This window comes from Colossoma macropomum, unplaced genomic scaffold (genome assembly GCF_904425465.1).
Source record: "Colossoma macropomum unplaced genomic scaffold, Colossoma_macropomum, whole genome shotgun sequence".
NCBI lineage: Eukaryota > Metazoa > Chordata > Actinopteri > Characiformes > Serrasalmidae > Colossoma > Colossoma macropomum.
In genome coordinates, this window is record NW_023494807.1 from 18,456,326 (window position 1) to 18,484,254 (window position 27,929).

At 39.1% G+C, this 27,929-nt stretch overlaps 1 protein-coding gene across 3 annotated transcripts; it reads right to left on the reverse strand.

Moving 5' to 3' along the window:
* Nucleotides 1-96: 96 nt before the first annotated feature.
* Nucleotides 97-27,814, reverse strand: shda (Src homology 2 domain containing transforming protein D, a). Of its 3 annotated transcripts, none has more exons than XM_036556591.1 (8): nt 27,597-27,814; nt 26,742-26,798; nt 24,489-24,825; nt 18,178-18,331; nt 16,362-16,571; nt 9,713-9,893; nt 7,970-8,089; nt 97-2,667 (listed from the first exon to the last, which is right to left on the reverse strand). In XM_036556591.1, the coding sequence occupies exons 3-8, from the start codon at nt 24,819-24,821 to the stop codon at nt 2,481-2,483; spliced, it is 1,185 nt and encodes a 394-aa protein (XP_036412484.1). In that variant the 5' UTR covers nt 24,822-24,825; nt 26,742-26,798; nt 27,597-27,814; the 3' UTR covers nt 97-2,480. The 3 variants fall into 3 exon arrangements, with proteins under 3 accessions (XP_036412484.1, XP_036412483.1, XP_036412485.1); XM_036556590.1 differs by having other exon boundaries at nt 27,611-27,812; XM_036556592.1 differs by lacking the exons at nt 26,742-26,798; nt 27,597-27,814 and adding an exon at nt 26,838-27,090.
* Nucleotides 27,815-27,929: the final 115 nt, after the last annotated feature.

Consider the following 27,929-nt stretch of genomic DNA (forward strand, 5'->3'; position numbering starts at 1 on the left):
CCCCGAGAGCGTATTTACTCTCTAAGCCCTGGGTCACATTCAGCCACATGGCATTCAACCACATTGTGTAGCAAGAATGATACAATGTATGCTTGCTTATTTATTTATTTATTTATTTATTAATTATGTTTTTTTTAAGAAAAGAGCATACTTTATTTCAAGGAAATGAAACATTTAAAAACAACAGTACAGAAAGTCAGTCAAATTAGTCATAATTCAAGACTACAGTGTAGTTCTCTAACATTACACTCTGCAACAGAGTAAGCTAGGTCTTGCAGTACTATTAGCGTGTGCTATGGGTGTGATAGCTTTACTCTGCAGCTGTGAGGGCTGGTAGGATTTGCTGTTTCAGAGCAATTGAGATTTCAGATTGGACAAGGCAAGCGTCTCTATTAACCATGGGTCACTTAGGTCAACCATATCTTCAGGAGTGCACAGCTAATAGAGGTAAAAGTCGCTGAACTGAGAGTCTTTCTAATACACTGAGATAAGACCATGCATGGCTCTGCTTCACTGTAGACGTGCTCAAAAAACCCAAGGTATTTAATTTATATGCCTTCATGAAAAAATATGATGAGTATTTTGCTCCTTACAGCTCCACCGTTAGTAAAGTTGTTTTGGCCATTCCTGGGGGCTTAAAACCTAATCTAAATCTAAAGCTTCTACCTATACAAAACAAAATAAACTGTGGTGATGTTAAATCTCTCCTAAGAAGAAAGTGAACGTGGTTGCGGTTCTCATAATAAGGATATACAGCATTTGTATATTTATTTATTCCCATCCTTACCCGCCCCAAAAATGTCTCTATTGCTTCTATATACAAAGAAGTTCAACTAATGCACACAAACCCTATAATCACAAACAGAGAAAAGTGTTCAAAGTGTGCTCGAGAGTTCAGTAGTTTTGAACAAAGCAGTGCAAGGCCAATTTTTTTTCCGGTGAAGTGCAGCCTTTTGGAAAGGGTGGCTTCCTCTCTCCTGCCAGAGAGATTTGAAGTTGCTGGGGCAGAGAGGAGACGGTGGCCAAGTGGAAAGAGCTTGGCTCTGGAGAGGCGAGGGCTTTCTCTTCCTGTTTTCACCTCTTACTTGCCAGACTCTTGTCTGAGTCACTGCTTTTGGGCTGGTCAGCTGCTCCAGGGGAAGAAATTCTGCACATTCCATCAGCGTTGCCCAATTTCCTTAAGATACTCCAGTGTTTTTCAAACCTAACTTCTATTTGGTGTACCTATGTCGTACCATGGACAATGATTTTGACAAGTTTCCATGTATTGTTAAAGAACCGAGAGCCTATTTCCTCAAAATCCACTTAGAACAGAAGCAAATTGGCATTTTTAAATTAGATTTAAATCTGTGACGACTGACTACATATGTTTCAGGTAGACATAAGGCTGCAAAACACTGGAGCATTCCTTCCACAGCAGTATATATTATCTGTAGCTGTAACCACTCCAAAAACTCTAACTGCTAGCAAAAAAGGCATTCAAACATTATTAAGCTACTGGCTATACTTACAATATATCTTTGTCTTCTCTAATTGTTAACACATCTTCTTTATACTTTGGCAGGTCCACTTTTTGACTAAAGCATATATCCTATAAGTACAGTACAATGATCTACAGCTAGAAGTAGAGCAACATTACTGATATGAATGTGCCAGGATAGTGAAGGCATTTCCCATACAACCCGGCAGAGACTAAAGGGTCCATATTTGACTCATATGGTGAGTCTTCTTGTAGCACAAAGCCCTCTTCTACTAGTCTAGCTCGTGTTCCAAAGATATGCAAGTTCAACTGAAAACTGAGTGCAAGTGAAAGCAACACACTGTCATTTCATAGCATTTTGTGCAAGTCATGTGGTGTCAAAGGTAGTGATGCACCGAAATGAAAATTCTTGGCTGAAAACAGAGAATAAATAAAACAGTCTCCACAGAATAAACTTGCTAAAATGATTACAGTGAGTAGGCCACATATGCTACATTCTGCCTATATCAAGCAGGATGCTGTGTTTTGAAGCACAGCTTTGTTAATCGCTATTTCTCATTTTTACTATATAATCCATATCTAGGCCTAGTTTTTTCTCCCAATCAAATTTTTCGGGCTCTTTTTCTCTTATGGTCGAAAATCGAAAATGCTCTTTTTGATCATTTTTGGTGGCTGAAATTTCGGTGCAAAGCCACTGTAAACTTGTGGCTTCATGTAGTTTCAAAAAAGCTTTAAAATAACCTACAGCACCATTAGCCACAATATTCGCAATCAAAATGGCAACGGCACTCCAAATCATTCAAATCCGATTCAAACCAAATACTGAAAGATCAGTGGTGGCTATTAACACAAATCCACACAAAGTAAACTTGTCATCAAGTACAAAGCGCTACTGCAAGTAGATCCAAATCAGGCCCTGAGTGTGCATATTTATCTGTGTGTAAGCAAGCAGGAGTCCAGGCCTGTGTGTGTGTGCGCATGTGTAGGTCAGTGTGTTTTCTCAGAGTGTCTGGACCACCACAGGGAAGAGCAGGGAGAGGTGTTCTGCACCACGGACGGGCAGCTTGTGGGTAGTGTAGTAGTGGATGACTTCTGGAATTGTGTCAAAGGGAGGACTGTTCTCACCAAGGATGTACTTCCCATCACGAGACAGAGAAAACTTCATATGCATGAAGCCATGGCAGCTCCTGCAAAGACAGAGAAAGAAAGATTAGCTACAAATAGCCTATAATAGTAAGGTACACAAAAGATCGCTGTTGTCAGAAGAAAACCTCATATCTCCAAAATGATAACTTTACAGGAAAACAAAAAAATCTACTTTACTTTTAATGTAAGTCAATGGAACCAGACATCTTCCCAAGTCATTTTGGGCTGTTTCTTTTGGTCCATTCTTCATGAAATTTACAGACAATCTAAAGGGCAACAGGCATTTTCAAATTATGTAAAAAACTGAAAAATGACCAAAATTGAGATACAAGATTTTCTTCCAACAGCAGCGATATATTGGTGATGTATTGCTCAAAAATCAATGTGAAAATGTAGTTATTATTACATTGATAGTCTGATATAAGAATTACAGTCAAGAAATGGTAGTAATTATTATTAATTAATTAGCTAAATGCTAATAACTGGTAAATTAGCACCCAATTTTTGCTTGCTGCAAACGCATGTATTGTCGTGCCCTGAAAATGTCAGTGGAGTTCTTAATGGCTTCACCAGAGGACATCAGAATTACAGTTTAAAACAAATGTTTAAGACACAGTGTGGGGAAACATACCACAGCCTTCTGATAGCTCTAATCTGTCATTTAAAAACCATCATTATTTCAGTGATCTATATGGCATAAATCAGAGGTGCCCAATCCTAGTCTTGGAGGTCTACCACCCAGCAGAGTTTAGCTCCCAGCCTCATCCAACACACATGATCCAGGTAATTAAGGCCTTCAGGGGCATCTGAATATTAGAGGCAGGGTCTGAAGTCACCAGGGTGGTAGATCTCCAGGACCAGGACTGGGCAGCCCAGGTCCAAAGAATATGAGGCAGTTAGCATCTTCAAAGATTCAGACTTTCTCTTGTTCACTGCACTTCATATACGGGTTATAGAACGAATTTGTTTTAATATGCAAAAAGTAACATTATCAGTTACTGTTCAGCCACACCAAAGTTAATCGTTAGATAAGGATCACTATACATTCATATGCAAAAGTTTGAACAGCCCCAGTCAAATTACGTATTTGGTTGATTTTCTAAGTGAAATTAACACATCCTCCACTGCAGTGTTGTCCAGTCTGCATAGGGCCAGTGCAGCTGCAGGATTTTATTCCAAACAAGCAGCAGTGCACCTGATTCCACTTTCATAATCAACTGGCCTTGATCTTCAAAGAACTAATGATGTATGCTCACATTTTGTTGGAATAAAAACGTGCAGCATCACCAGCCCTTTGTGGACAAAAATGGACGCCCCTGCACTCCCAGAGACAACCTATATATGATATTTTTCTTCCAAAAAGTGGCTTATTTTTTATTATAAAAATCAACACAACATAATGAGACCAGGAGGTGCCCAAACTTTTGCATACAACTGTACATATTTGTGATGATTCATTTAACTTGTGTCTCCAACCTCTTGTAGCACATTTAACATAATTCTTATCGTTCTGTAGGTGCTCCTGCACATATCATTTCTCAGTCATCTTTGAGCTTCAAGGGTCACGTGGAAAGTGGTGCAGTTTGTTGCACTTCGAGGCAAGGTGACGTTCGCTGGCATAAATTTAAGATGCATTTTACTATAATTTATTTAGTTCTATATATCAACAACAACTATTCTGTCTACAAGCATTTGCTGATTTTGGGTTACAATTTTTGCAGCTTAAAAAAAAAAAAAAAAACAAGCAAAGCTTCCAAATACTAAATACAGACACGAAAAGCAACATAATGAATGAATACTCTAATATTTAAACAATCTGGGCCAGCTTTACAGCCCAGAAATTCCATATGGGCCAATCCTCAATATAAATGGCCTGTAGATAGCCCTTACTGGCTATGCTCTTACACATATACCCATAACAGCTGTCTCAACTTTTTTTTTGTTAATAGTTAAGGTTATAGATATTTCTCATCATGTAGCTCTATAAAAAGTATTTACAAAGAAGAAGAATCTGAGGTGCACAGAGATGAAGAGCGACGGAAGATAAAAGAATGAGAACCAGGCACATTTGTTATAATAAAGACAGAATCTGATTTCAGTACACACTTTCTATTTATCTGTAACACTGTCTCAAGTCTTCTGAAAAGAACAATATTGTTCAATTCAATCCAATTAAATGTGATTGTCATTAAATGCTCTGTGTGTAGTTGTAAGCAATCACTGCAATTATGCTGTGCAGGCTGAGAACCAAAATGAGTGAAAGCATAAAACAAATGCAGAGCTATAACGCTCACAGGGGAAAACAAGAAAATGATGAACTGAGTCACAGTGATATTGTCCCTCGTCCCTGGATGCTGTCTCTGCTGAGCCAGTCAGTCTTTGTGCAAACACAGAGACACAGCTGTACAGGATTAGTCTTTTCATACACTGCTAGCAGCATGGGCAGAGAGAGACAGAGAGAGACAGAGAGAGAGAGAAAAAGAGAGAGAGAGAGAGAGAGAGAGAGAGATAACGCAGAACATGGGTGAAGAAGAGGAGAGAGGAAGGTCAAATAGAGGAAAGGGGGGGTTAGAACACAGCAGTGAAAGGATTCAAAAACCCAGGATTTGAAAACTGAGAAATCTGATTCGACAAATAAATAAGGCATGACCAAAATAACCACTAATCCATGGTTATTATCACTGTGGAATTCTACTTGCTTCAGACTGTGAGGAAATAACAGTGATTGGTTGGCTGCTACAACTTAGCATCATGAAATTCAAGAAGCAATAAACAAAACCACTGCTTCCAGCTAAGCACAGGGCACGCTGAGACACTACGGACAATGCTGTTGTGGTATTCACAAAAAACTAAAGCACAGGAAGTCAATCTGACTTTGCTGATGTTTGAGCAAACAACTATTTAGCAAGCTCAACAGAGGGGTGGATGATATGACTTACAGCCATCAGTAAACGTTGTCCTAACTGCATTTCTAAATAATCTCAGGCTTGACTTGTTAAGAAATCCTAAATACTTCCACATGTGGTGGGACACTGCATGACATAGTGTAAAAGTAGACAAAAGCATGTTGCAATGCTTAAAACAGTCAGTCAGTAGTATCAGTTTCGAAATCTGAATTTTCAAATTCTAAATGTCTAAATGAGTAAAACGAATGTAGCGTGAAAAAATGCCACCACTGAACCGCAGGTTGAAATGCTGTTCAGCAAATGAGCCATATCTCTACTATCTATATAGCCACAGGGGTGCAATGCTTGACAATCCATCAGGCATAATGACAGGTGAAAACAGTGGAAAATTCTTCACTGGCTACTTGCAAAGAATAAACCACATCTAACTCTGATGACGAATATGCTTTCACACCTTTCTCCTCTTTGCGGCACCAAACCAAATTTTCCAGCTTCTGAATTATGCATAATGCCTACAGTGTCTGCTAGGTCTTGCACAGTTGTTAGGAGTCCCATTTTCTCTACTGCTTTTAATAAATATTTTGAACTCTAGTACTGGAAACTCATGTTTTTTCCCCATTTATTTCCTTTGACTTTCCTCATCTTCCTTATACAAGTGCATGATCTTATATGTAAACTCTTCAGAAACGTGTCCTGATGAATGAATAACTTGTCCTTAATGGCTGTTTTGACCAAAAAAAAAAGAAGAAAAAATAAAAAGTGTGTCCTCTGACTTTTGTACACTACTGTATATAGAACAAATTTACAGTTGAGTCTAACATCCCATAGTGGCAAGTGTAAATTACATGGTTTGAGAAGCACAATTTGGCTACAATCTCAACTAAGAAACAGTATCAGAAATGGATTGGTCATGTCTAACCATTATCTCATTCATTTAATATCGATCCAGTATAATGGTATCAACACAAAAAAACAAACAACACATCCAGATATCACAGTAGTCCTATACCACAGCTGTATAGACTCATATCATTAATATAACCACATCTTGACACTTCATAAAAGACTTGCCAAGATATGTCAACCACCCACCGACACAGCACACAATAAAGAACAAAGCCATTCTGAAAAGGCTCCAGACGCTTGAGTCTCACTGTTCCGTGACTGTCTGAGCAGGCTTAACTGAAGATTTAGCTGGGATACCATGATTAACAAGCATTAACAGCAGGGGTCAGGGGCTCAATAAGTGTGTGAGTGGATCAATAGTTGAGAGAGAGCGAGAGAGAGAGCAAGCAAGTGAGTGCAAGAGAGAAATATAACCGTAATACTTCAGACAGAGTATGTTACTGAGCTACTCAAGAAAGTGCAAGAGAACACATTATTGCATTTGCTGACAGAGTGGCAATATGAGTCTGTAACTGTAGCACCTGCAAGACTGTATTACTCTATTAGGTGCTGAGTGTGTGCGTTATTTAACCATGAGAGAGTGTGAGGGCTTAGCTCCAGTATTGTGGTGTACAGCTGGATAGAAAGGTTGGGCACCCCTGGTCAAATAACATGTTTTGTACATTTTCTATGTGAAAAAATGTTTAAACATCCTCTACAGAGAACACACTTCTGCACATTTTAATGCACAATTACTGTTTATTTGATAAATTTAACATACTGGAAAAAAATAAAACAGAAAATTTGGCCTTTGCAAAAGTTATGGCCATATTTAATATGTTATGTTTTATCATTTTCCAGTATATTAAATTCAGCAAAAAAATAGAAATTGTGGACTATAATTTGCAGATAAATTATATTTATATATATTTCATTTTATTTTTACCTTGAAGTTCACTTATAAAGATGGTTTTATGTACCAAAAACAGTCATAATTAATTTTTACACAATCATTTTCCAAACTCTCTTTCACCCTTAGAACTAAACAGGTTGTTTTGTTACTGTGCCTTTCAGACTGAAATATGTAAATGACCTCTGGTCTGATTGGCTGCCCTGTATTGTGCCTCATTCAAAAGCAATCTGGGCTAAAACACTCCTTATAACTTCAGTTTGAATTGGCAGAACTAACCTGCTGTAGGATAAACAGGTGGATATATGTAACTGTGTTGGTTGTCATCACATCACAGAAACACAATTTAAATTTGGCTATTTTTGCAGTTTAATCTCCACGGACTGTATGGACTTTAACAATGTTTACATACTACATCCAGCTCTTATTTCAAAAATAAGAAATCTCAAACTCTTTTATACTCTTACTATACTTTTTTCAAGTATAATTATAATTGATTACAAACAATATTAGTCCAAAATCGATGCAATTGAAGCCCCACTTTCAGATCAGTGCATCAGACTGATGCAGCCTCACTACAGTATGTATAAGAATGTGAGATGGTCACTGTTGTAGCTGAGGTGTGATGTCAGACTGTAGTACCTGAGGGAGAGGGAGTAGTCGTTTCTGCTGGTCTGACTATTCCTCACCAGGTAACTGCACTCTTTGCACAGCGTCAGCAGAGTCTCTGCTTCAGAACGTGTCAGTGCGCCGTGGTACCACCTAACAGACACACATAATGCCTATGTTAGTAACCATATGAGATTATATGGCTTGATAAAAGTTGGACGGTCTGAAAGTGAAGGCAGATATCTGGGTGCCTTGCTTCCCATGCTGTCTCACGAGTCATTGCCTTAGAAGAGAGCTTTTTGATGAAGGTACCTGCAACCAAAGCTCGTTTAAGACACACTTCAAAGGCCGTGATATGTCACAACATTGCCAAGATGCTGTCAGCTCACTGCTAGCTGTCGTGCTTCTGCTTGTGCTCGACTGTGATGCATGCAATAGGTGTGAAAAATCACAAACACTATATAAAATGTCTATATTCGATTGAGCTACTTGTATAAACAGGCTTTCGTGGCATCTAGTCCAAAATATTCTGACCACACAGGACAAAAGGAGTTTTATAAAACAGATAATTCTGGTTTTAAAACCTGAATGAATCAAATTCAAACCCACAGTCTCTTTATAAAGTGGATCGTTCTGGTTCTTAAAATTGCTGAGCTGTGTTCAAAGCCATTCTAAAACACTCAATATACACACACTTAAAACTGCCTTACAACTGAATTCTGTATTACTGCATCAAGTCACTAAAAATACTTCTGCTTGTAACTACTATAGATACTGTAACGCTGCTTGCATGGACCACCAAGTGTAATGAAGAATGAAGAAGTAAGAAACCAATTTTGTTCTTATTCTCCCAACTAGAACTAGGCTGATCAGCTAGCTAACAGGCTACACACCTCCTCCATTGTCATCAAAGACTTTGAATTAAAGTACTTACTATAGGATTCAAAGCAAAACTGCAATATAAAAAGTAAAGAATATGACGATGTCTTAAATGCTGCAAATTCCTGTGCACACATGGCTGAATCCCACATGTCTGTTTGTTACATATGTAGTAGTATTTTAATCCGTAGTGTGTGGTATATATAGCATTGGATAAGGGTACAATACAGTTAACTTGGTGCTAATATAACACTGAAAATCATGGAAAATAATAGAAGTTAGCTTTTACAGTGTCAGGGTAATTTGGTGAGTAAAGACCACTTATTAAGTGTTCTTTGCATTAACAGTGCTATATTACGTTACGCTCACTATGATACAACAAAAACAAGTTAAGCAATTTAATGACAGGCGACTGAACATTCTTGCCATCCTTTAGCAGTCCATGGTGGCTTGCCAACAATAACTTAAAATATTTACTAAAAAATCATATATTTTTTAAAATTTTAAATTTTATAAAAGCAATAAGCCACAAGAGGCTGCACATTACAGTGATTTTAAATGTATCAGACATAATGCAAAGCATTGTGATAAAATCACTAACACATGGCCTATTGTGGCTTATTGCTTTAATATAAGCATGTATGAATACAAACCAAATTCTGTATTAACATGCAGAGTTTTTAAAAACTTCTGCACTGTTTGTGGAATAATCTCTGACTGTTACTGCTTTTCAACCACAGCCAACTGTTAAACTACACTGCTTGGCTGAAGAACTGTTTATTATGATTTCTATTAATAGCTAAACACATCACATTTTTTGTGTCTACCATGTACCTTAATTGTGGAAAAATCACTGTAATACATGGCCTCATGGCTTACTGCCTTATTAATACATACACTTGTTGTTCCAGTGGTAGGGTAGGATCCACTCTCTCTCCAAGAATGGTGTGGGGGTCTCCTGGTTTGCGCAGGCTGGTGGCCTTGCTGGAAGGAGGGCTGGTTCTAGAGGGTCCGGCTCTCCTCTGCTGCTCCACGTGTGGCAACGTGGACCGGTCCCAGTCACCACCATCAAACTGAACTAAAAACACAGACGACATCAACCACATTTCAACTAGGCCAGGATAAAGCAGAGCTGTGCAGACCTGAAATGGAAAAATCCATGTAACATAAAAAGTTGGTCAAGCTGAACAAACCATTAAAGCATGACTCTACCTAATGCCAAAGTGAAACTGTGTCGGTTCTATTGCACTTCACTGCAATGACTAAGAGCTGCAATTGTGACTAATATAGCTTGTGAACTGCATTATTTTTAATGGGATGGTTGCACAGCCTCTGTCATCTTTGTTACTCTTCTTCATCTGGCTGACTGGATCAATGGAAGGAAAGGGGGGAGGGCATTTCTCTACAGACTGACAGCAGGCTATCAGCTAAATCCTATCTGCCTTTTTTTCTCTCAAACTCCCCCTGGACCACCCCCATCCCCCACTTCTCTCTCTAGTGCATATACTGTTTTTCTCCTATACTATCTTGCTCTGCCTGTTTTGTTTGACTTTATGTCTCTTTCCCTCACAAAATCTCTGGCTCTGAAGACACGTGTTTACAATATTGTTTCACTTGTTCTCAAAATCACCCATAGAAATGATGGTTAATTATGAAATCCTATAGCTTTTAGTTCTGTTCATTACTGCAGTTCAATATTAACAGTTAACAATATTAACTGAAGCTCAGCTGCTCAAATGCTGTATGGTGCTACAGAAGTGTGATTTCTCATGCATCTTTGCTCTTTTAGCTTCCATGGCCGTGCAGAAAGCTGTGCAGTTTGTATTGAGGCAAGGTGACATGGATGCCTGGCATGTATTTGTGATGTATTCTACACTGAACCACCTAGAAATTATTTGTTTTGAATGCAAGCTCAAACCCACACAACTCTCCTTTTTTCAAAACGGCTAATTGTGAACAATGTGTGCAACCAAAAGGTCAGTGGGTCATCATATATGAACTCTACAAAGAAAGAATGGTGCAGTAACTTAAGCACTGTGAACCATGCATCCCTGCTGTAAGCCATCCTTGGACAGTTCCCTTCCGGCTCTCTACGTGACTCACCACCCTGCAGGACTGTCAGACCAATTTAGCACTCCCTATCTGACAGGCACACCACGGCTGCTCACTTAGACAAAGAGAAAGCATGCATGGCAGCATTAGATGACCTAGTGTCTGATGGCCCCTGATTAGCAGTTCTCATTAAATTATGAGAGAGGTTTCCTGGTATGGAAATGACAAATCAGTGAACACTTTGTTGCTTTTGAAATGAAATGGCCAACAAGGTTCATGTCCAGCTTGGCTAGGGTTGCTTTTTGCATCATCTTGTTTAAATCTTATTTAAATTTTAACATGTACAATTCACACAGTCCACTAAAAGGATATATATGGAAACTAGGCTTCAAAAACAGCCCATTTTGAACTCACTGTTTTTGTGATGTCACGAAAATTAGTGCATTTACATACATCTACCTACTCAGCCTACAGCAGTTTAGTTCTGCCCATTCACGCTGATGTTATAAAGCATGTTTCAGCCCAGACTGCTTTTTGAATACAGAGCGGCCAATCAGTTATAACAGACTTTCATAGGTTATAATAACTTTACATAGGCCAGCCTTAAAACAATTGTAATTGATAAAAATGGGCAATTTAGTAATGAATGATGACTATTTTTGGTATTTATACCCACACAAACATCATAAGTGAATAAGTAGACATAAAGGAATTCAAAAAAATAAATAAAAAACAACACCAAGAGAAATGTAGGATGTGGGCTCTTTAAGACAACTATCTTAGGTGAACATGTTCCAGCGCTAAAGGGTGTCTATGTGTATTCAGCAGGGGGTGTGTGCTAGAAGTCATGTCAGGGCCGGTGCTGAAGCTGCGTGCTTTAGTCTCATTAGGCATTTTGCAATGGATGGTGCATGTGCATGTTCAGACAGACCACTGAGCTGAGAGATGTACAGGACAGAGAATAGGTATCCCACAGCATGACTGATTTTGTTTTATTACAGCTCCCCCTTTCTCTTTTCTATGTATTTCTTCAGTAGGACATGGAGCTGATGGATCAGAATCTATTACATTTATTAACCCATCAGATTAAAGAGCCATATTCAAATAGGATTAAATGTCTATGGGGTCCAGTGGTAATTTCCTCTTTTATGGGTGATCCCCTGTGATTTTATTGCTGTCCGTATCAGCGATATCTGTAACAGGCTGAACTACTTACTGTTTTAAGCCAAACTCAGTGGTACTCTTATATGCGCAATATCAACTTTTTTAGAAAGCTTTTTTTAAAAGCATTTTTGGCGAAATCAATTTTTACAGCAATTAATATAACCTGCAGTTACTTCTACAGCTTATTTGATAGACAGTGAAAGGTGCCAGAATCTTTACTGTGAAACACCAGTGAAAATTACATTACCCTACCTCATCAAGTAAAAGTAATCCTGACCCAATAAGGCTATTTAAGAGGTGGGCGATATGGCAAAAATATAACATCATGATACTTCAAAACATTTTTGTAAAATTCCATATGTATGATATTTAATTTTTGTGAGGTTTAATAAATTGAAAGTGAGAGAAGAGAGTACCATATTTAAAATTTAAAATGAAAATGCTATCAAAACTATGAATACAATTGTTTACTCTAATAAAATAGGCAGTTGCTTACTGTTCTTTAAGCACTGACAATATCAACAATATGCTCAGAAAAGCATACTGAGACATGAATTATCACGATAATGATAAATATCATCATACTGCCCATCCCTAAGTCATTCTACCACTTAATTTAACACCATAAAGTCATTTTGTGATAGAACCTTTTCACATGCATGAAAAATGAGTGCTTTATCAGGAAGGTACGTATAGACAATGCATGCTTTTTACAAGGCCATTAAAATGTACACTTAGCCGCATGTAAAAAAAATCCATCAAATATAAAAAGGCTGTTTTGGTACTGTTACCAAATTCCAGATACATCACTCTACCTCTTTCACTGCCCACTGCACCTTCCTTCCTGCTCTTTCCTCTGTACTGTTTACACTTTCTTCCCCTCTTCATCTCTATATGGGTTTCTTTCTTACTTATCTGTCCATATTGAGCTATCCTTCCCGTCACCTCCATTTTCTTCTCTTCTCCTCCCTCTCAATTCCACCTCCCTCCCCCCAACAGTTCATCTTGTCTCCCACATTTCCCAACAGGGACACTCCATCCTGCCTATAATCTTCTCTGAGATACCATCTAAAAAGCGAGCACAAAACTGCAGCACAGCCAGATCATTCCCCCTACAGCCAAGTATGAGCCCTAATTGCTCCATTTGAAGAGACACGGTTTCACCACAGTTCAGCTCCAATGTCCGGGCTAAACAAAACATGTTAGTTAAGGGCTGCACAGCTATGTAAAATACACTATACGCCTAAAAGTATGTGGGCACAGGACCATCACACCTATATGAGTTTGAGGGATATCCCATTCCAAAACCATGGACATTAATATGAAGTTGGCCTCTCCTTTGCGGCATAACAGTCGGCACTCTTCTAGGAAGACTTCCCACAAGATTTCAGAGTGTGTCTGTTGTAATTTGTGCCCATTCAGTCAAGAGAACATTTGTCAGGTCAGGCACTGATGTTGGACAGGAAGGCCTGGCTTACAATCAGCATTCCAATACACCTCAAAGGTGTTCCATGGGGTTGAGGTCAGGGCTCTGTGCGGACCACCTGAGTTCCTCCAGACCGCACTCATCAAATCATGTCGGTATGGACTTTGCTTTCTGCACAGGGGCACAGCCAGGTTACAACAGGAAAGGGCCTTCCCCAAACTGCTGCTACGCAGTTAGAAGCATATAATTATCTAAAATGTATTTGTATGCTCATGCATTACCTTTACCCTTCACAAGCCCAAACCTTGAAAAACAGGCCCAGACCATTATCCCTCCTACACCAAACTTTATTGCTGGCATTATGCATTCCAGTAGATAAGATCCGCCAAACACAGATTCGCCCATCAGACTGCCAGATAGTGAAATCTGTTTCATCACTCCAGAGAACATGTTTCCACTGTGCCAGAGTCCAGTGCTTTACACTACTCCAGCTGACACTTGACATAGCACATAGCACAAGCAGTTCTTGTGCTGATGTTGCTGCCAGAGATAGTCTGGAAATCTGTTTGGAGCAATGCAGCAGAGGTTGGGCGATTGTTACTGTTTCATGGCTGAACTGCTGATGTTTCCATTTCACAAAAAATGACCTCCTTAACAGTAGCACATTTAAAATCACTGATTTCTTCAGCGTGATCCATTCTACTGCCAATGTTTGTCTACAGAGATTGCATGGCTATGTGCCTGATTTTATACACCTTTTAGCAAGGGATGTGGCTAAAACACCTGAACTCGGTAACTAAGACGAGTGTCTGCATACTTTTAGCCATGCAGGATGCATTGCAATCAGCTACTGATTCAGTTTACTTACATAGCCAGGCTTGGACAATATTTTAGCAAAGCAGAAAACTCACTCTACTGAGTCTGAGTCTACTCATTTTATTAGCATGACAAGAGCCCATTTACACTTGGCTCCTTCATGCATCTTCGGCTGATCTGACTGCTATCTGATGGTGAACAAGCCAAGTGTAAAGGCAACCAAGACACAGTGGAGATAGACTTTCCAACTGCTCAGACACTTCAGGAGGCGATTTGAGATGCAATGCAATCTCAGCTGAGCCAAGTGTGAATGGATCCGTGTCTTCAAGCCACATAAATAATCTTTACACTTCCCAAACTGAACTGTGTTGTTAAAGAAACTTAATTACTAATTAAGCAGCATACTTGATTTTACCCAGAACAAATGTGTACATACACAGCAGCTATGCAATCACTCGTCCCACTACTTTTTGTCCATCTGGAGCATTAAAAGCTATTTCCAATAGGGAGCAGGTCAGGGCTGTATTATTCCCAGCTGGCATGGGATTACCTTCCTTTATTACTGCTTCTAATTTACACAGCAATGAGTACACAAGGAGCATGATAACTGCTAGGGAAACTATATTATTGTTTATCTTGAGAAACAGCCCACAGAAGTGGCTGTTGCCATGATTTGAGCTGTCTGCTGCTGGCATCACATCACATCGTGGTATACAGCCTCCACTGCTGGTATTTCATCTCACGGATGTGTCATGTTCATTTCTAAGCATGCACACAACGAGTGTTTAAAATGAACAGAGGATATGTGAAGCAGCCATGTGTAAACTAGTAGTGGGTGATATTCTGGTTGAAATTATTTCTTTGGTTTGAGTTCCATCATAACCATTCAACTAGTAAGCCACAATACAAACAGTGCATATCACACTAACGTTAGCTGAGTGGCTGAGTCAGGGATGTTTTAAATGAAAAAGCAGCAGTCTCTCAGTCACCTCCTGCTATGTAATTTATTTCATGTGAAATAGTCCACTTTGTTTTCAAGGCAGCGGTCATAAAGGAATGGCCAGTCATTTGGGGTTAGCCTTAGCCTAACACAAGGCTGGGATGTAACGGAATAAAAGTACTTGGAATATGTAATCAGAACACAGAAATTAAATATTTGCATTCGGTCCAAGTTACATTCTGTAAATGCACTATTCAAAATATAGTTCCTTTTTACATTTAAGGAGAATATTTAACAATAATATTTATCCACTAACTTTAAAAATATATACCAACTTTAAAAGAAACACCATCAATGCTTGTTTACTATTTTACAATCAGCGCATGGCATTTAATGAAGAACTCAATAAATGGCTTCTTTACAAACACTGAAGCTCTTGTTACAGACTGAGTAGACTGATAAATCATTGTGATCATTTATTAATCTCAGTGTGACTGAACTCTTGAGGGATGATGGAACTGAACAGTCTCCTCAGCAGTAAACATGCTTATGAGCGATACGCTTAGCATCAGTGTTGTACTAGACTTGTGCATGTGTTTCATGGCAAGTTACATATGTGCTATTAACTGAAAATCACACATCTAACTACTTTATAAATAAATTCACAAGATTTTGTCACTGGGCTATGGTGAACTGTTTGCTTAGTTCGTGAAACTTGGCTCATGAGTTATGGGAGTAGTGGTGAACTGAAGAAGGTGATGAGAGCCAAAATAATACTGAGAATTTTGTAATTTTGTAATTAGTGAATTTTGTGATTTTTTCATGAAACATATCAAAAGAAGAATTACATGAAGAAAACTGACAACCAGTAATAGTGAGAAAGTGTGAACTGAATAAAAATTACAACAGCAAAGTTTTCCCCTTGTGCCTGATCAATATGTATTCTACATGTATTCTGAATATGTAATTCTTTCATGTATTGTAACGTAATACGTTACTACATTTAGAACAGTGTATTCAAAATTCCACCACTACCACCTTCTCAAATTATTCTGCCCAACACTGGTCTCACATGACCACCAGATTGATTGGCACAATTCTGTTCCCTCTCATACATAATGCAGCCCCAAGACTTTGGCCAAGCTCACCAGCAAAGGCTTTGGAGATGTTCTCCTTCTTCCACTCCCAGGGTTGGTCGTACTCGTCCGCTGGCCTTTCATCATCCTGGGGCAATCGGCTCTCTCTTTCATCGTCTTGGGGGGCTGCCCGGCGGCGGCTCCGCTCCTCGTATGGACTGTCATACAGCTGAGGGCTGCCTCGAGAGCCAGAGCGGCCGCGCTCTGAACTGTGCTGCAGCTCTGCATGGAAACAAAAACAGTCCACTAGATTTTAGATAAGGAACTGCTTTTATCTTACTATCAGCAGTAATAAAATAGGCAGTATGCCGTCCATTTGCAACCACAGCACTATAATTACGCAGAAATTAAGTGCTTTATTAAGTTGTTAATAAGAGCCTATTAAAGCCTCCAAGAAGCAAAGGCATTTAAAGTACTTTTTTGTCTACACTTACTACAAACCCTTCAGAGCTTGTGAGAAGCTGCACTGTGCGAATAAGCAGACCAGTTCAACTGGCACTTTCTATCATTTTGTCCCTTCACTCTCTCTCTTTCTCCCCTACTTCTCACTCTCTCTTTGCTTTCTTCTTCACTCTCTAACATTCTCTCTCTCATATTCTGTTATTGTAAACAGTTCCATTGAACTAAAGGAAATGTCTGATTTGCTGATAACTAACCAAAACTTCTCAGTATCATCTATAATACCAATGATGAAAATAAAAGCAGAAAATAACAATAATACTAATAATTTGTGCATATGGCAATCTAGTACTAAAGTAGATGTACTTACTTTTAAATGTACATTGGTTATAACCAAAAACTGCAACATTTTTATGTTTCATTTCAAGACATATTACACTGCTTTTGTTTTATACATATAATACTCAAACTACACAATCACATCATTCTACCGTCTTATAAAAACCTAAGACATTTTGTTTATATCACATTTTATTTATCCAGTCATTGTTATTTTTACACTGTAAAGCTTGGTCAGTAGGGGGAGCAGTGCAGTCACTGCTCAACCTCAAACTCCGCCTACAGGCACAGCCACTGGCTCACCAGCTGCTGAATGCTGTTGTTTTATTCCCTACCAAAACATGTGCATATGGTGTGCAACATATAAATTCTACGTACGTAATATACTGGCAGGTTGCCGCTTGATTTCAGGCACTGAAGCTGATTCATCAATTGAGCTAAAAACTCTGCTTGTTTTCTCACTGAACTAAAATTTAATGCAGAGAAGTTTGTTAGGCATTAAAGTCAAATCTGCCCCCTCAAACCTGATGAGAGAGGAATTCCCACCTCAAAAGTTCTTACTAAAATATTACATTTTTACCAATTCATTTACTCCAAAACAAAATTACTAGATCTTTCCAAGGACTGGAAGCACACCACAGGATCACTGATCTTTAAGTATGCATTGCGGAAGCAAAATGAAATGTGTCACAACAAAGCTTTAACTTTAAAAACAAATTATGCTTAGTGTTACGTAATACTAAACCAGCATCTACAGGGAAAAAACTATGACAAATGCTTCCTACTACATCTCCAACACCTATCAGCACTATCCATTTTCAGAAATGGACTGAACTCATCAAGAGTGAAAACAACTTGGCACTAATGCTCCAAGAAGCTCTTCATATGCAATTATAAGCTCTGTGCAAGCTTACTCTCCTGGTAAAATATACCCTACACAAATTCGTTCTGGACTGCTACAGAGACCCTCCTGAGTGAATACTCTTCCCAGTAATGCAGCCCTGTTCTTTGAATGGCTCTGCTAATGTAGCTCTTTATGTTCTCCATACATCTATGTAACTCTCCAAGGCTGCTGTGGAGAGCACCTCACCAGTAATGACTCTCTGGGCTTCAAAGGGCTCCATGTAGCTGCTGCTGTTCTCTATAGAGCTGTGATCCCAGCTAGGCCGGGCCCGCGGGTCTGGACGAGCGTCAAATGGATCAGAGTAATCCGTGTCCCCCACTGCTGGAGCAGACGGAACCACCTGGTGAGGGCAGGGAGGGAAGGAGAGAGAAAGAAAAAAAGAGAGCATAAGATTAAGGACTGTCTGTGGACAAAAGATGGATGGACAGAAAAGGAGGCTTTGGGGGGGAAGATTAATCAGTGCCTGAGGGTAAAGGAACACAAAACTTACATCTTAGTGCTTATTACTGACAAACAAAGAAACAATAAGTGAGTAGGAGACACTTTTCCCCCGTTTTACCCCAAATGTAGGCCAGTAGCCAAGACACGTTTGGTGTTGGAAGTTTAGTTCTTTAGTTTCGTAGTGGAGCTCCAAGAATGCTGTAGCTAACAATTAATGTAAAGCTAAAGACACCAATCAGCTGGGGATGTACATGATTAATCAAATAATTATTCACCAACAAACAGATCATTATTTCACTGATTGGTAAAAAAAAGAAAAAAACAAACAAAAAAACAGAAGAATTTAACTTTTATTTAATTTCTAATAAACATCAGTTCCTATCTGAACAGATTTATTACTTAAGCTGAGGAATGTTTTTGACGTGTATGCATGAGGGCGCTAGATAGGCCAGCTTAATTAAGCACATAGGTAAAAATTGTGCATTCAGCAGCACTTTTCAAGATGCTGATAGCACAACTACAATAATATTAAAAGCTAACATCCACAAGCAGTAAGAGCTATGAACTATAACCTGAGACAAAAAGTGATGCATGTCAGAGTGAGCAAATGAGTGTGTAAAATCAGAAGGACGTGGTGGACGGTGACGGCTTTCGAGAGATACTGAGGTACAATTAGCCAGAGCTAGCCTTAGTAATGGCATTTATGTTTATTTTAACTTAGGCTGGTAATGAGTGATAAATGTAACTTTACAGCCTTAGAATATAGAATTTTCAGTAGCCCATCACTGTATATGACATGTATATGTCATTTTGTCAACTCAGCTTTTGCTCATATTATCATGAATATATTTTATTTGCCAAGTAGCTCTCAAAAGCCGTTACCATCGATGGAAACCAACTGCCTGTTGTGCCCTCATGTGCGCAAACTGTGATCAAACAATTGTTTATTCATTTAATGGTTAATAACGTATAACCCTCAGAAAATAGACCTGCTTATTTCTGACACTGTATTGTTATTTATAAAAATTGACAACAGTATATTGCACGGCTAAAAACAGCAGCAACAGGCATTGTAAAGCCTGCATTTTGTCTGCATGTCCATTTTTTTAGACAGCAGTATGTCAATAGTGTAAGAAACCATTTCATAATGCTGAAATTACATAAAAGCTTACTGTAGTTTGAGGAAAGCTTGTGATAATTTAGTTACGCGGTTTGCACAATGTTAAACTGGTGCCTAGTAGCTTACATTACTTTTTAGCTACATTCACTTTGTAGTTCCAGAACAAAAGAAAGAAGCAAATACTTGACATTAACAATTTCTTGGCTCATCAACTAAACTTGCTGTGAACTTGGGAAAACTGTATAGTATTTGGCCAAACAATCGCTTTAAGTCTAGCTCAAGAATAAAGACAAAAGAGGAAGAAGGGAGATGTTTCTCAAGAAAAAGAGCTGTTCGATGATGATGCTCTGCTCTGAGTGCTGAGTCGTGCCTGAGGAAGGCCATCGGGGCTTTGCTAGCTCTTTGCGTGCCCAAGCCTGGGTCGGCCCACAGTGTCCACAGCAATCTGCTATAATGTGGGCGATGTTGCGTGTAGGTCGAGTGAGTTCAGGGCCAGTTTTAACCCACTTTTCAAGCAAAGTAATGTGTTTGTTTGCTTTCCCCCAGCTGCTGCTGCTTGGCGAACTCTGTTTCCATTCTAGCAGTCATGTCTCGTTTAGCACGCGTGCCTGACCACTGACGTTTGAGTCAGCGAGACAGTGGCAGAGCAAAGGTCAGTGCACGGCTGACCTCATCAAGGCCACTGGTTAAGATCCATCAGCTTCGCGTAATGACAGAAAAATCAGTGCAGCAGCCAAAGGACTGAAAATTGGCAGAAGTAGAGCAAGAATATGTTCAAACAAAGGCACGTTGTTGACAATCTGTCTATAAATTACTTTATGGGTGGTTTTAGCTTGGGTGCTCTCAGGAGTCAGTCAGGTCATCATTATTCGACAATCAACCTGTCTGCTAACTAGGTTAGTTGCTCATGAACATCAGAGCCATGAGGCTTAGGAGGGCCTATTAATATGCTTTAATCTAATGGTGCTGCTTAAGCATTAGAGAGGAAATGTGCGTCTAAAATCACTGTGGTTCCAGCAGGGATACAGATTATGCTCAGCTCCTCGGTTAATGAATACAAATCTCCCTCTCTGTCTCTCTTCACTTCAATATTTCATTGCCTCCAAAGGATAATTACTAAGTAATGCACCACTGCCATTGTGCTGTGCTCTGATAATCAGTGTGTGCACGCTGGAGCAAATTTATTGTGGCTTGATACTTTCCATGGGTCATACGTTCAATTTACACCCAATCAAAGTCAAATAAAAAATTGTGAAATGAAAAAATTTACTCTACTGCTCCAACAAAGCCCTTGTGTATTTGTAGCAACTACTGCTTTACAAAACATTGGCACAATAATTAGAATGGATGTGTGTGTTGTAGGGCTGCAACTACTGAATATTTTCAAATATTATTTACAATATTCAAATATTCTGTCTAAATAAAATTTTGTTTCACTTTAATGATTAAATGAAAAAAATATCTTATTACTATTATTATTCATAATAAAACTTAAAATACTACAAGATAATGGAAAAACATAACTGAAACAATAAATGTCATAAAATGCTACTCCAAGGGATCCTGCCTGATCTGGCAACCTCGCTCAGGTTGCTTAGACATTTCAGTACTGAGTAGTGCACGTGAGCAGAGTCTTTTTAACCACGCTGTCATTTATTCTCAGAAACAAACGCAGTGGAAAGAATGCTAGCTACCAATCTTGAGCAGCAGGGAAAGCATTTTGACTGCACTGGGTGATTAAAATTGACATTAACACCTCAAATCAGATCTCTAATACAGACACTTAGGACAGGGTCTCGACTACTGCAGTGATATCACTGCAGCTTTGACAGGAAAAGACTGTTTGACATGATAAAAGGCTAATCACAAATCACTGTGCAGCAAACACTGCGCGCTACTGCTGACTCATAGCTTATTTGACAAAATTTTGTTTTCCATTGGACTGGTACAAGCTAGTGCACTGTAGCATGTATTTAAATTTTCATTGCAACTCTGTGTTGTTGAGAATATCACCAATACCACTAATGATGATTATCCTGTTTCAAATCATTGAAATCATTTCAGCATAACGTTTAATCTTTAAGCCCTAGGCAAGATCCACCTGTATCAGCATTAAAAAGACATGCCATTTATTTTTGTAGTGTTATAAATGTGCCAAAATGAATAAAATGCAGATATTTTAGAGGAGAAGCCAAGGGCTACCTAAAGGTTCTGGAAAACAATAAGTACGTCATCTAATATTAGTTTGGAATATCCAATTTTTAAAGCAAATGTGTGCCAACACCAAAATGATTCCAATATCACTGTGCATCCCTAATGGACATGTCAATTCTATCTCAGCATCAACCATTTTGGGTACAGATTTACCAAACCTTAAACATGGACTACAAGATCTATGACATCCCATGTGATTTCAGTGGTTTTCTCCAACCTTTCCGCTGAACCTAAATGCTGAATAAAACAGACTAACCTGCATTGCCAAATATGTACTGATGCCCAACATACGCACCATAATTTGGCAAAAGCATCAGTCATATTTTCAGGGAACGTCAGGAAAAAGCTATATAATATAAATGTCCTTTAGCAGTGTTTTTGGTATGGATGCCATCAAAATCTACATTATTTTGTACTGTTGCAACACCAAGACTAGCAAAACATCTACTCTCTAAGCCAGAATAGCCTTATGTATAGTACTTACAGGCAAGCAGCTTAGACAGGGAAACAAAAGCTGTGGTCAAGCAGCAGTCTAGGATATAGACCCAACGAGATACAGACTATCCCAATCAATGACAGTTCATAGCTGCAAGAGAGAGAGATCATTTCTAGAGGTCTGTTAATAAGTAAGTGCTTGCATTACAATAATGCAATTTACAATGTATAATACAAGGTGCATTCACATCTACCTTGTTTAGTGCAGACTGTACCAATACCACTTTTCCCCTTCCGATACCGTTACCTGATCCTTAAATATCAGCTGATAGCGAGTACCAATAACTGATACTAACACTATATAACCTAACTAGCATAAGTCTCCCAAAAAAGTGTCACCAACAAAACATACTGAGATACAAAAGATCTGCATGTTAGGAGCTTCACGAAATGGGTTTCCATGGTTCAGAAACTACACACAAGCCTAAGATCAAAATGTACAATGCCAAACAGGGGATAGTGGGGGGGGAGAGTGGTGTAAAGCACACCGCCACTGGACTCTGGAGCAGTGGAAACATATTCTGCGGAGTCACAAATCAAGCTTTTCTATCTGGCAGTCTGATGGATGAATCTGGGTTTGGTGAATGCCAGGAGAACATTACCTGCCTAACTGCATTGTGCCAACTGTAAAGTTTGGCAGAGGAGGGATAATGCTATGGGGTTCTTTTCCAGGGGTTGGCCTAGACCCCTTAGTTCCAGTGAAGGGAAATCTTAATGCTTCAGCAGAACAAGACATTTTGGACAATTCTATGCTTCCAACTTTGTGGGAACAGTTTGGGGAAGGCCTTTTCTGTTCCAGCATGACTGAGCCCCAGTGTACAAAGCAAGGTCCATAAAGGTATGGTTGGGTGAGTCTGGTGTGAAAGAACTTGATTGGCCCGCACAGAGCCCTGACCTCAACCCCATCAAACACCTTTGGTATGAACTAGAACGAAGATTGCAGGCCAGGCCCTCTCGTCCAACATCAGTGTCTGACCTCACAAATGCTCTTCTGGGTGATTGTGCAAAAATTCCCACATACACTCCAAAATCTTGGAAAAAGAAGAAATAAATTTAAAAGCAACAGGCCATGTATTACTGCGATTTCATCATAGGGAAGGGTGTTCTTTGCATTCTTTGCATTCTGTGCCTAAAACTCCCGGCCAACACAAAACATGATAAAATACACATTTTTCAGACAATAATTTGTTATTATTAATAATAATCAACATAAAGAAGCATTCCGCAAGAAGTGTAGTTTCTTAGCACACGGTATCGTTGCCAAGCAACCATGAACTATGCTAAAGGGTAAACTAAGGCTATCATTAACCCAAGTGAGTAGCCATGTTTACATGCAGCCTAATAATCCGTTAATAATCCGACTAATAGCTCAATCGGAATAGAATATGTTTATACCGTTCAACATGGCGGGAGCAGAAACTGGTCTGCAGAGGAGACAAAGTTTATGCTCTGAGCTTTAAAAGACGGCGATGGGACGGGCGTCCAGCTTATGTGTCTCAGAACACGATGTCTTCCTCTCGCCGCTTCCTTTATAAGTACATGTGAAGGACGTTTTTCTGAGTCTGACATCATTTTAAAGCAATCCAGCGCCAACTGGAAACTCATCTCACTCGGACGGAACCTCACGTGATGTTCGCTGTCATGGTATCGTTTACTCTAAGCGGTACTCCATGCATGCACGTCATTTTGCATCGGATTACTTGTAGTGAGCATGTAAACGAAGATTTTCCATCAGGTTGTTGAATAGAGTGAGCATATAAACACCTCAGTCTAAATCTGTAATCGGAATGTATTCAATCGGATTGGCAAAAATCTTTGCATGCAAACACAGCCAGTAAGAGTTTTTTTTTTCTGTATGTCTACCAACATTTGCTACCTCAGTAACAACCTGTACTAACATTAACAAAAAACAAATACCTTAAAAAGAATTCCAACTGATTTAAACACCCATTACCATTGCCTTACCACAAAACACTGCTGTTACAAATTTTGCCATGAACATGTTCACTGTTTCTTGTTAACCCATACTGCCGACATGTTAAGTTCTGTCTACTAAATGTGCATGCACACCAGAAAATGCATTATGGTATCGGTTATAGGTATTGGTCTCCCCATCGTTGATGCTGAGGCTGCATGTAAGTGCCTAGCATTTTTATCCAGCCTATGTTGCCTAAGCTGTACAAGGACTGTACAAGCAATGTGTAAAATAAATCAAATGAATACTTACAGGGGCATGGGGCTCCTCAAAGGACACAATGCTCAATGGGATCTTGCAGCGCCCAAATTCTTGAGATTCCACTTTTATCAGTCTGTGCTTAGGAGACACAATCTTGACCTCCACGCCGTTGGGCAGAACTGTCCCAAATGCAGGAAAGGGATCAGCAGTGCCCTGACCGTTCTGTGCCCGGTTATCTGAGGGTTCGTACGGGTCCTCAAAGTCCAGTTCTTTCTGGGCACGGTAGGCCCGAAGTATCTCGCTCTCTGTGTAGTCTGGCTTGGGTGGCTGCGGAGGTCCTTTCCTGCTGCCGAAACTCAGGTAATCTTTCAACCACTTTGCCATGGGTCTGTACAGTGAGAAACAGGCTTAAAGACATAGTCTGGCAAAAAATCGAATTCACACAGTTTTCCCCCTTAACCCATTATAGCTGATCATTCAAGACATGTTAGGTGTCCGAAGCTGCTTCTTTAGTTTTGCACTAGTGATATGAGATGAGGCTGAAGTTGGCTTCCTATACATCAGCTTCTTTTTGGAAATTTCCATCCTACTTTTAAAACAGTGTAGCACTTGCATTCTGGAGCCAAAAAATTGCTACTTCATTGCCAGTTACATTCTGGTGCTAACCAGTAGAAGCTGATACCTCAGCAGTATGTCATATAGTGTCACATATATTTATTGTTTTTGTGATAAACAACATCATCAGTGACAACATCGAACACTGACAAGCTGTTGATAGTAATTTCTTTTGATATGGCACTTTTGGTTCTTTTTTGTCAGTTCCCAATTATCAGATATTAGAAAAAATAAATACCATGGCATATTGTGTATCATGAAAAGTTTTTTAAGTACAGTGATATATTTTTGCCATGTCACCCAGCTCTACTACAGGGTTACAAACGCAATACAAATTTTAAAATAAATAAAATACAGATATTATAGCGTAGCAAATGAGGCAAGATATTATAACAATATTTACCGTTATTGTACTAAATTACTTCAAAATGTTCTTTTCTGAGCACACTGTGGAAGTCCTCAGTACTCAAAGAGCACTGGCCAACTTCATGTTGCCTATGAAGAGAGTATAGTTTGCCTTGTTTAACTGGATTTAGTGCAGTGCAGTCTGTGAAATGCTGAAAAAAGATAATTGCAGTCATAGTTTTCACTAAAATGTGACACTACTGGTGCTTTTTTGTCTGTTCCAACTTTTCAGATGTAAGAAAAGATTATATATTGTGACATATTATGTATGGCAAAAATTTCTTGTGACATTATTTTTTTGCTATATCGCTCAGCATCACCTAAATGTTCTGCTCTTCCAGAATACAAATCTTATCTAATCACATCTAAATCATCATATTTCTTTTTTTACGCAATACGACTATGATATCGATATGAATTTGATAGCATTGTGCATCCCTACAAAAACTCTAACGCTTAATGTGTACCTAGTGGGTGTGACTCACAATAAACTGTACACTGACTATGAACTTTTTTGTCCTCACTTAGCTGGCAGAATGGGCTTCATAAACATTCACGTTACACTGAAATGGATCACCACAGTGCAGTTTTGAGTTATAAACTGTTCAATTTCACAGAAAGTTGGCAAAAAGTAACGAATTTGCAGGGTTGGAATGTAACTGAATACTTGGGATATGTATTGAGTCCTTGTATTTAGTCCAAGTTACAATTGTAAAGGCAGTGTTCAGAATACAGTTACTTTTTACATTTTAGGAAAATGTGTTTAAATATTTATCCACTAGATTAAAAATATATATATATACCAACTTAAAAAAGGAACGCCATCAATGCTTGTTTACTATTTTAAAATCGGTGCATGGCAGAACTCAATGAATTGCTTCTTTACAAACAACAAAGATCCAGTTAAAGTCTGAGCAGACTGATAAAATCGATTTGATCAGTTATTAATCTCATTATGACGGAACTGAACAGTCTCAGTGATAAGCTCGGCATGCTGTACTGGACTTGTGCATGTGTTTCATGGCAAATTACCTATGTTAAGTGAATGTTTCATGAAACATATCAAAAGAAGGATTGCATGAAGAAAACGGTCAACCAGTGACAGGGAAGAACAGAATTACATTTTAAAAGTTTTCCCCTTGTGCCTCATTAATATGTATTCTAAATGTATTTACTTTCAATGTTTTGTGATGGAACACGTTGCTGAATGCATTGAGGGCAGTGTATTCAGCCATCACTACCTTCTTCAAAGTGTTCTGTCCAACACTGACTAACAGTAGATACCTTTAATACGCCCAGTTCATCGATGCCTTAGAACATCTAACTTCTGTGTGTGGAAGCCTAGAAAAGAGGAGAAAAAGAACTTTCACAACAACTTACATGGACTTGGACCCATGGAGGACAACGCCTCCATAGCCAGACCTGCCCGAACCCTTTACATTCCTTCATTTATGACTGTTTCACATGTCGCCTTCGGCGGGTCTTCCTGCTCTTTTCTGGCGCAGTGATTTATTCCCAAACTCAGCCTAGTCTGAAAACCGCCAGGTAGTTTATCTCATTCAAAAACAAGCCCCGACATTTATGACCCAGCTCCCAAAAGTTTCCTGTGTCCAGTTGTATTCCAATTGCTAGCCAGCTAGGCTAGCTGGACAACTTACACTTTGTGCACCTTGAACCGTCACAGCAAGAATTATCGGCCATTACAAGCCAACATTTTTCCTCAAGTCTTTAACCCGTTGTAGATATTTATTTTCATTCAGTACAAAACTTCACATCCCTTTAATTCACAATATCATGCTAGCAAGGTTGTTACACCACATTCACTCAGACCTTGCTAGCTAGCAACAAGCTAGCCAAGATATTTATCGTTCGAAATAATAGAAACCATGAAAAGATACAAGAGGAAAGCTGTTACAATAGGCGAGGACAAGCGCAGTAAATAATTATTTATGAAACCAAATTTGTGTGAACAAATTTTAATTCAATCAGTCGATAGCGAACTACACTCCTCTATAATCAGCTATTGTAACTAGCAAACCCCTCAAACCTCAACCCCATCACCAAACTCCCAAAACGCCACCACCAACCCTGACACTCCTACAAATTACACTTCATCTCCGCTAACGGTAAGTTACTTACATTACTCCACTCACCTTCCAGTGACTTGCCGAGGAAGAGCTAAAAGCAGCTAGAAATAAGGCACTTCTGAATCAACTCTGGTACCCATCTCTCTCTCTCTCTCTCTCTGGCGTTATGTACCTTTGGCTGCCTAACCCGAGTGTGGAATACGATATGGCAGCCAGCCGGTTAAAACACAGTCGGCAGTGAGTTGTAGGAAAGCCCACAAGCTGCTTCAGTCTCCTTTGTTCTGTATGGAAATCTCATCCAACAGTATGTGCCGTCCTACTTTTCTTCAGCTTCAAATTGTAATATTTATAGTGTTTCTATCCAAAGTTTCTTGGTCTCAGACAT

Coding starts and splice junctions, on each gene's coding strand:
- shda (XM_036556591.1), bottom strand. CDS start 24,821: ATGGCAAAGTGGTTGAAAGATTACCTGAGTTTCGGCAGCAGGAAAGGA. Junction 16,572..18,177: donor AGCCCAGAGAGTCATTACTG/GTGAGGTGCTCT, acceptor GTTTCCATGCAG/AGCTGCAGCACAGTTCAGAG. Junction 8,090..9,712: donor CTACCACTGGAACAACAAGT/GTATGTATTAAT, acceptor TGTGTCTGTTAG/GTGGTACCACGGCGCACTGA.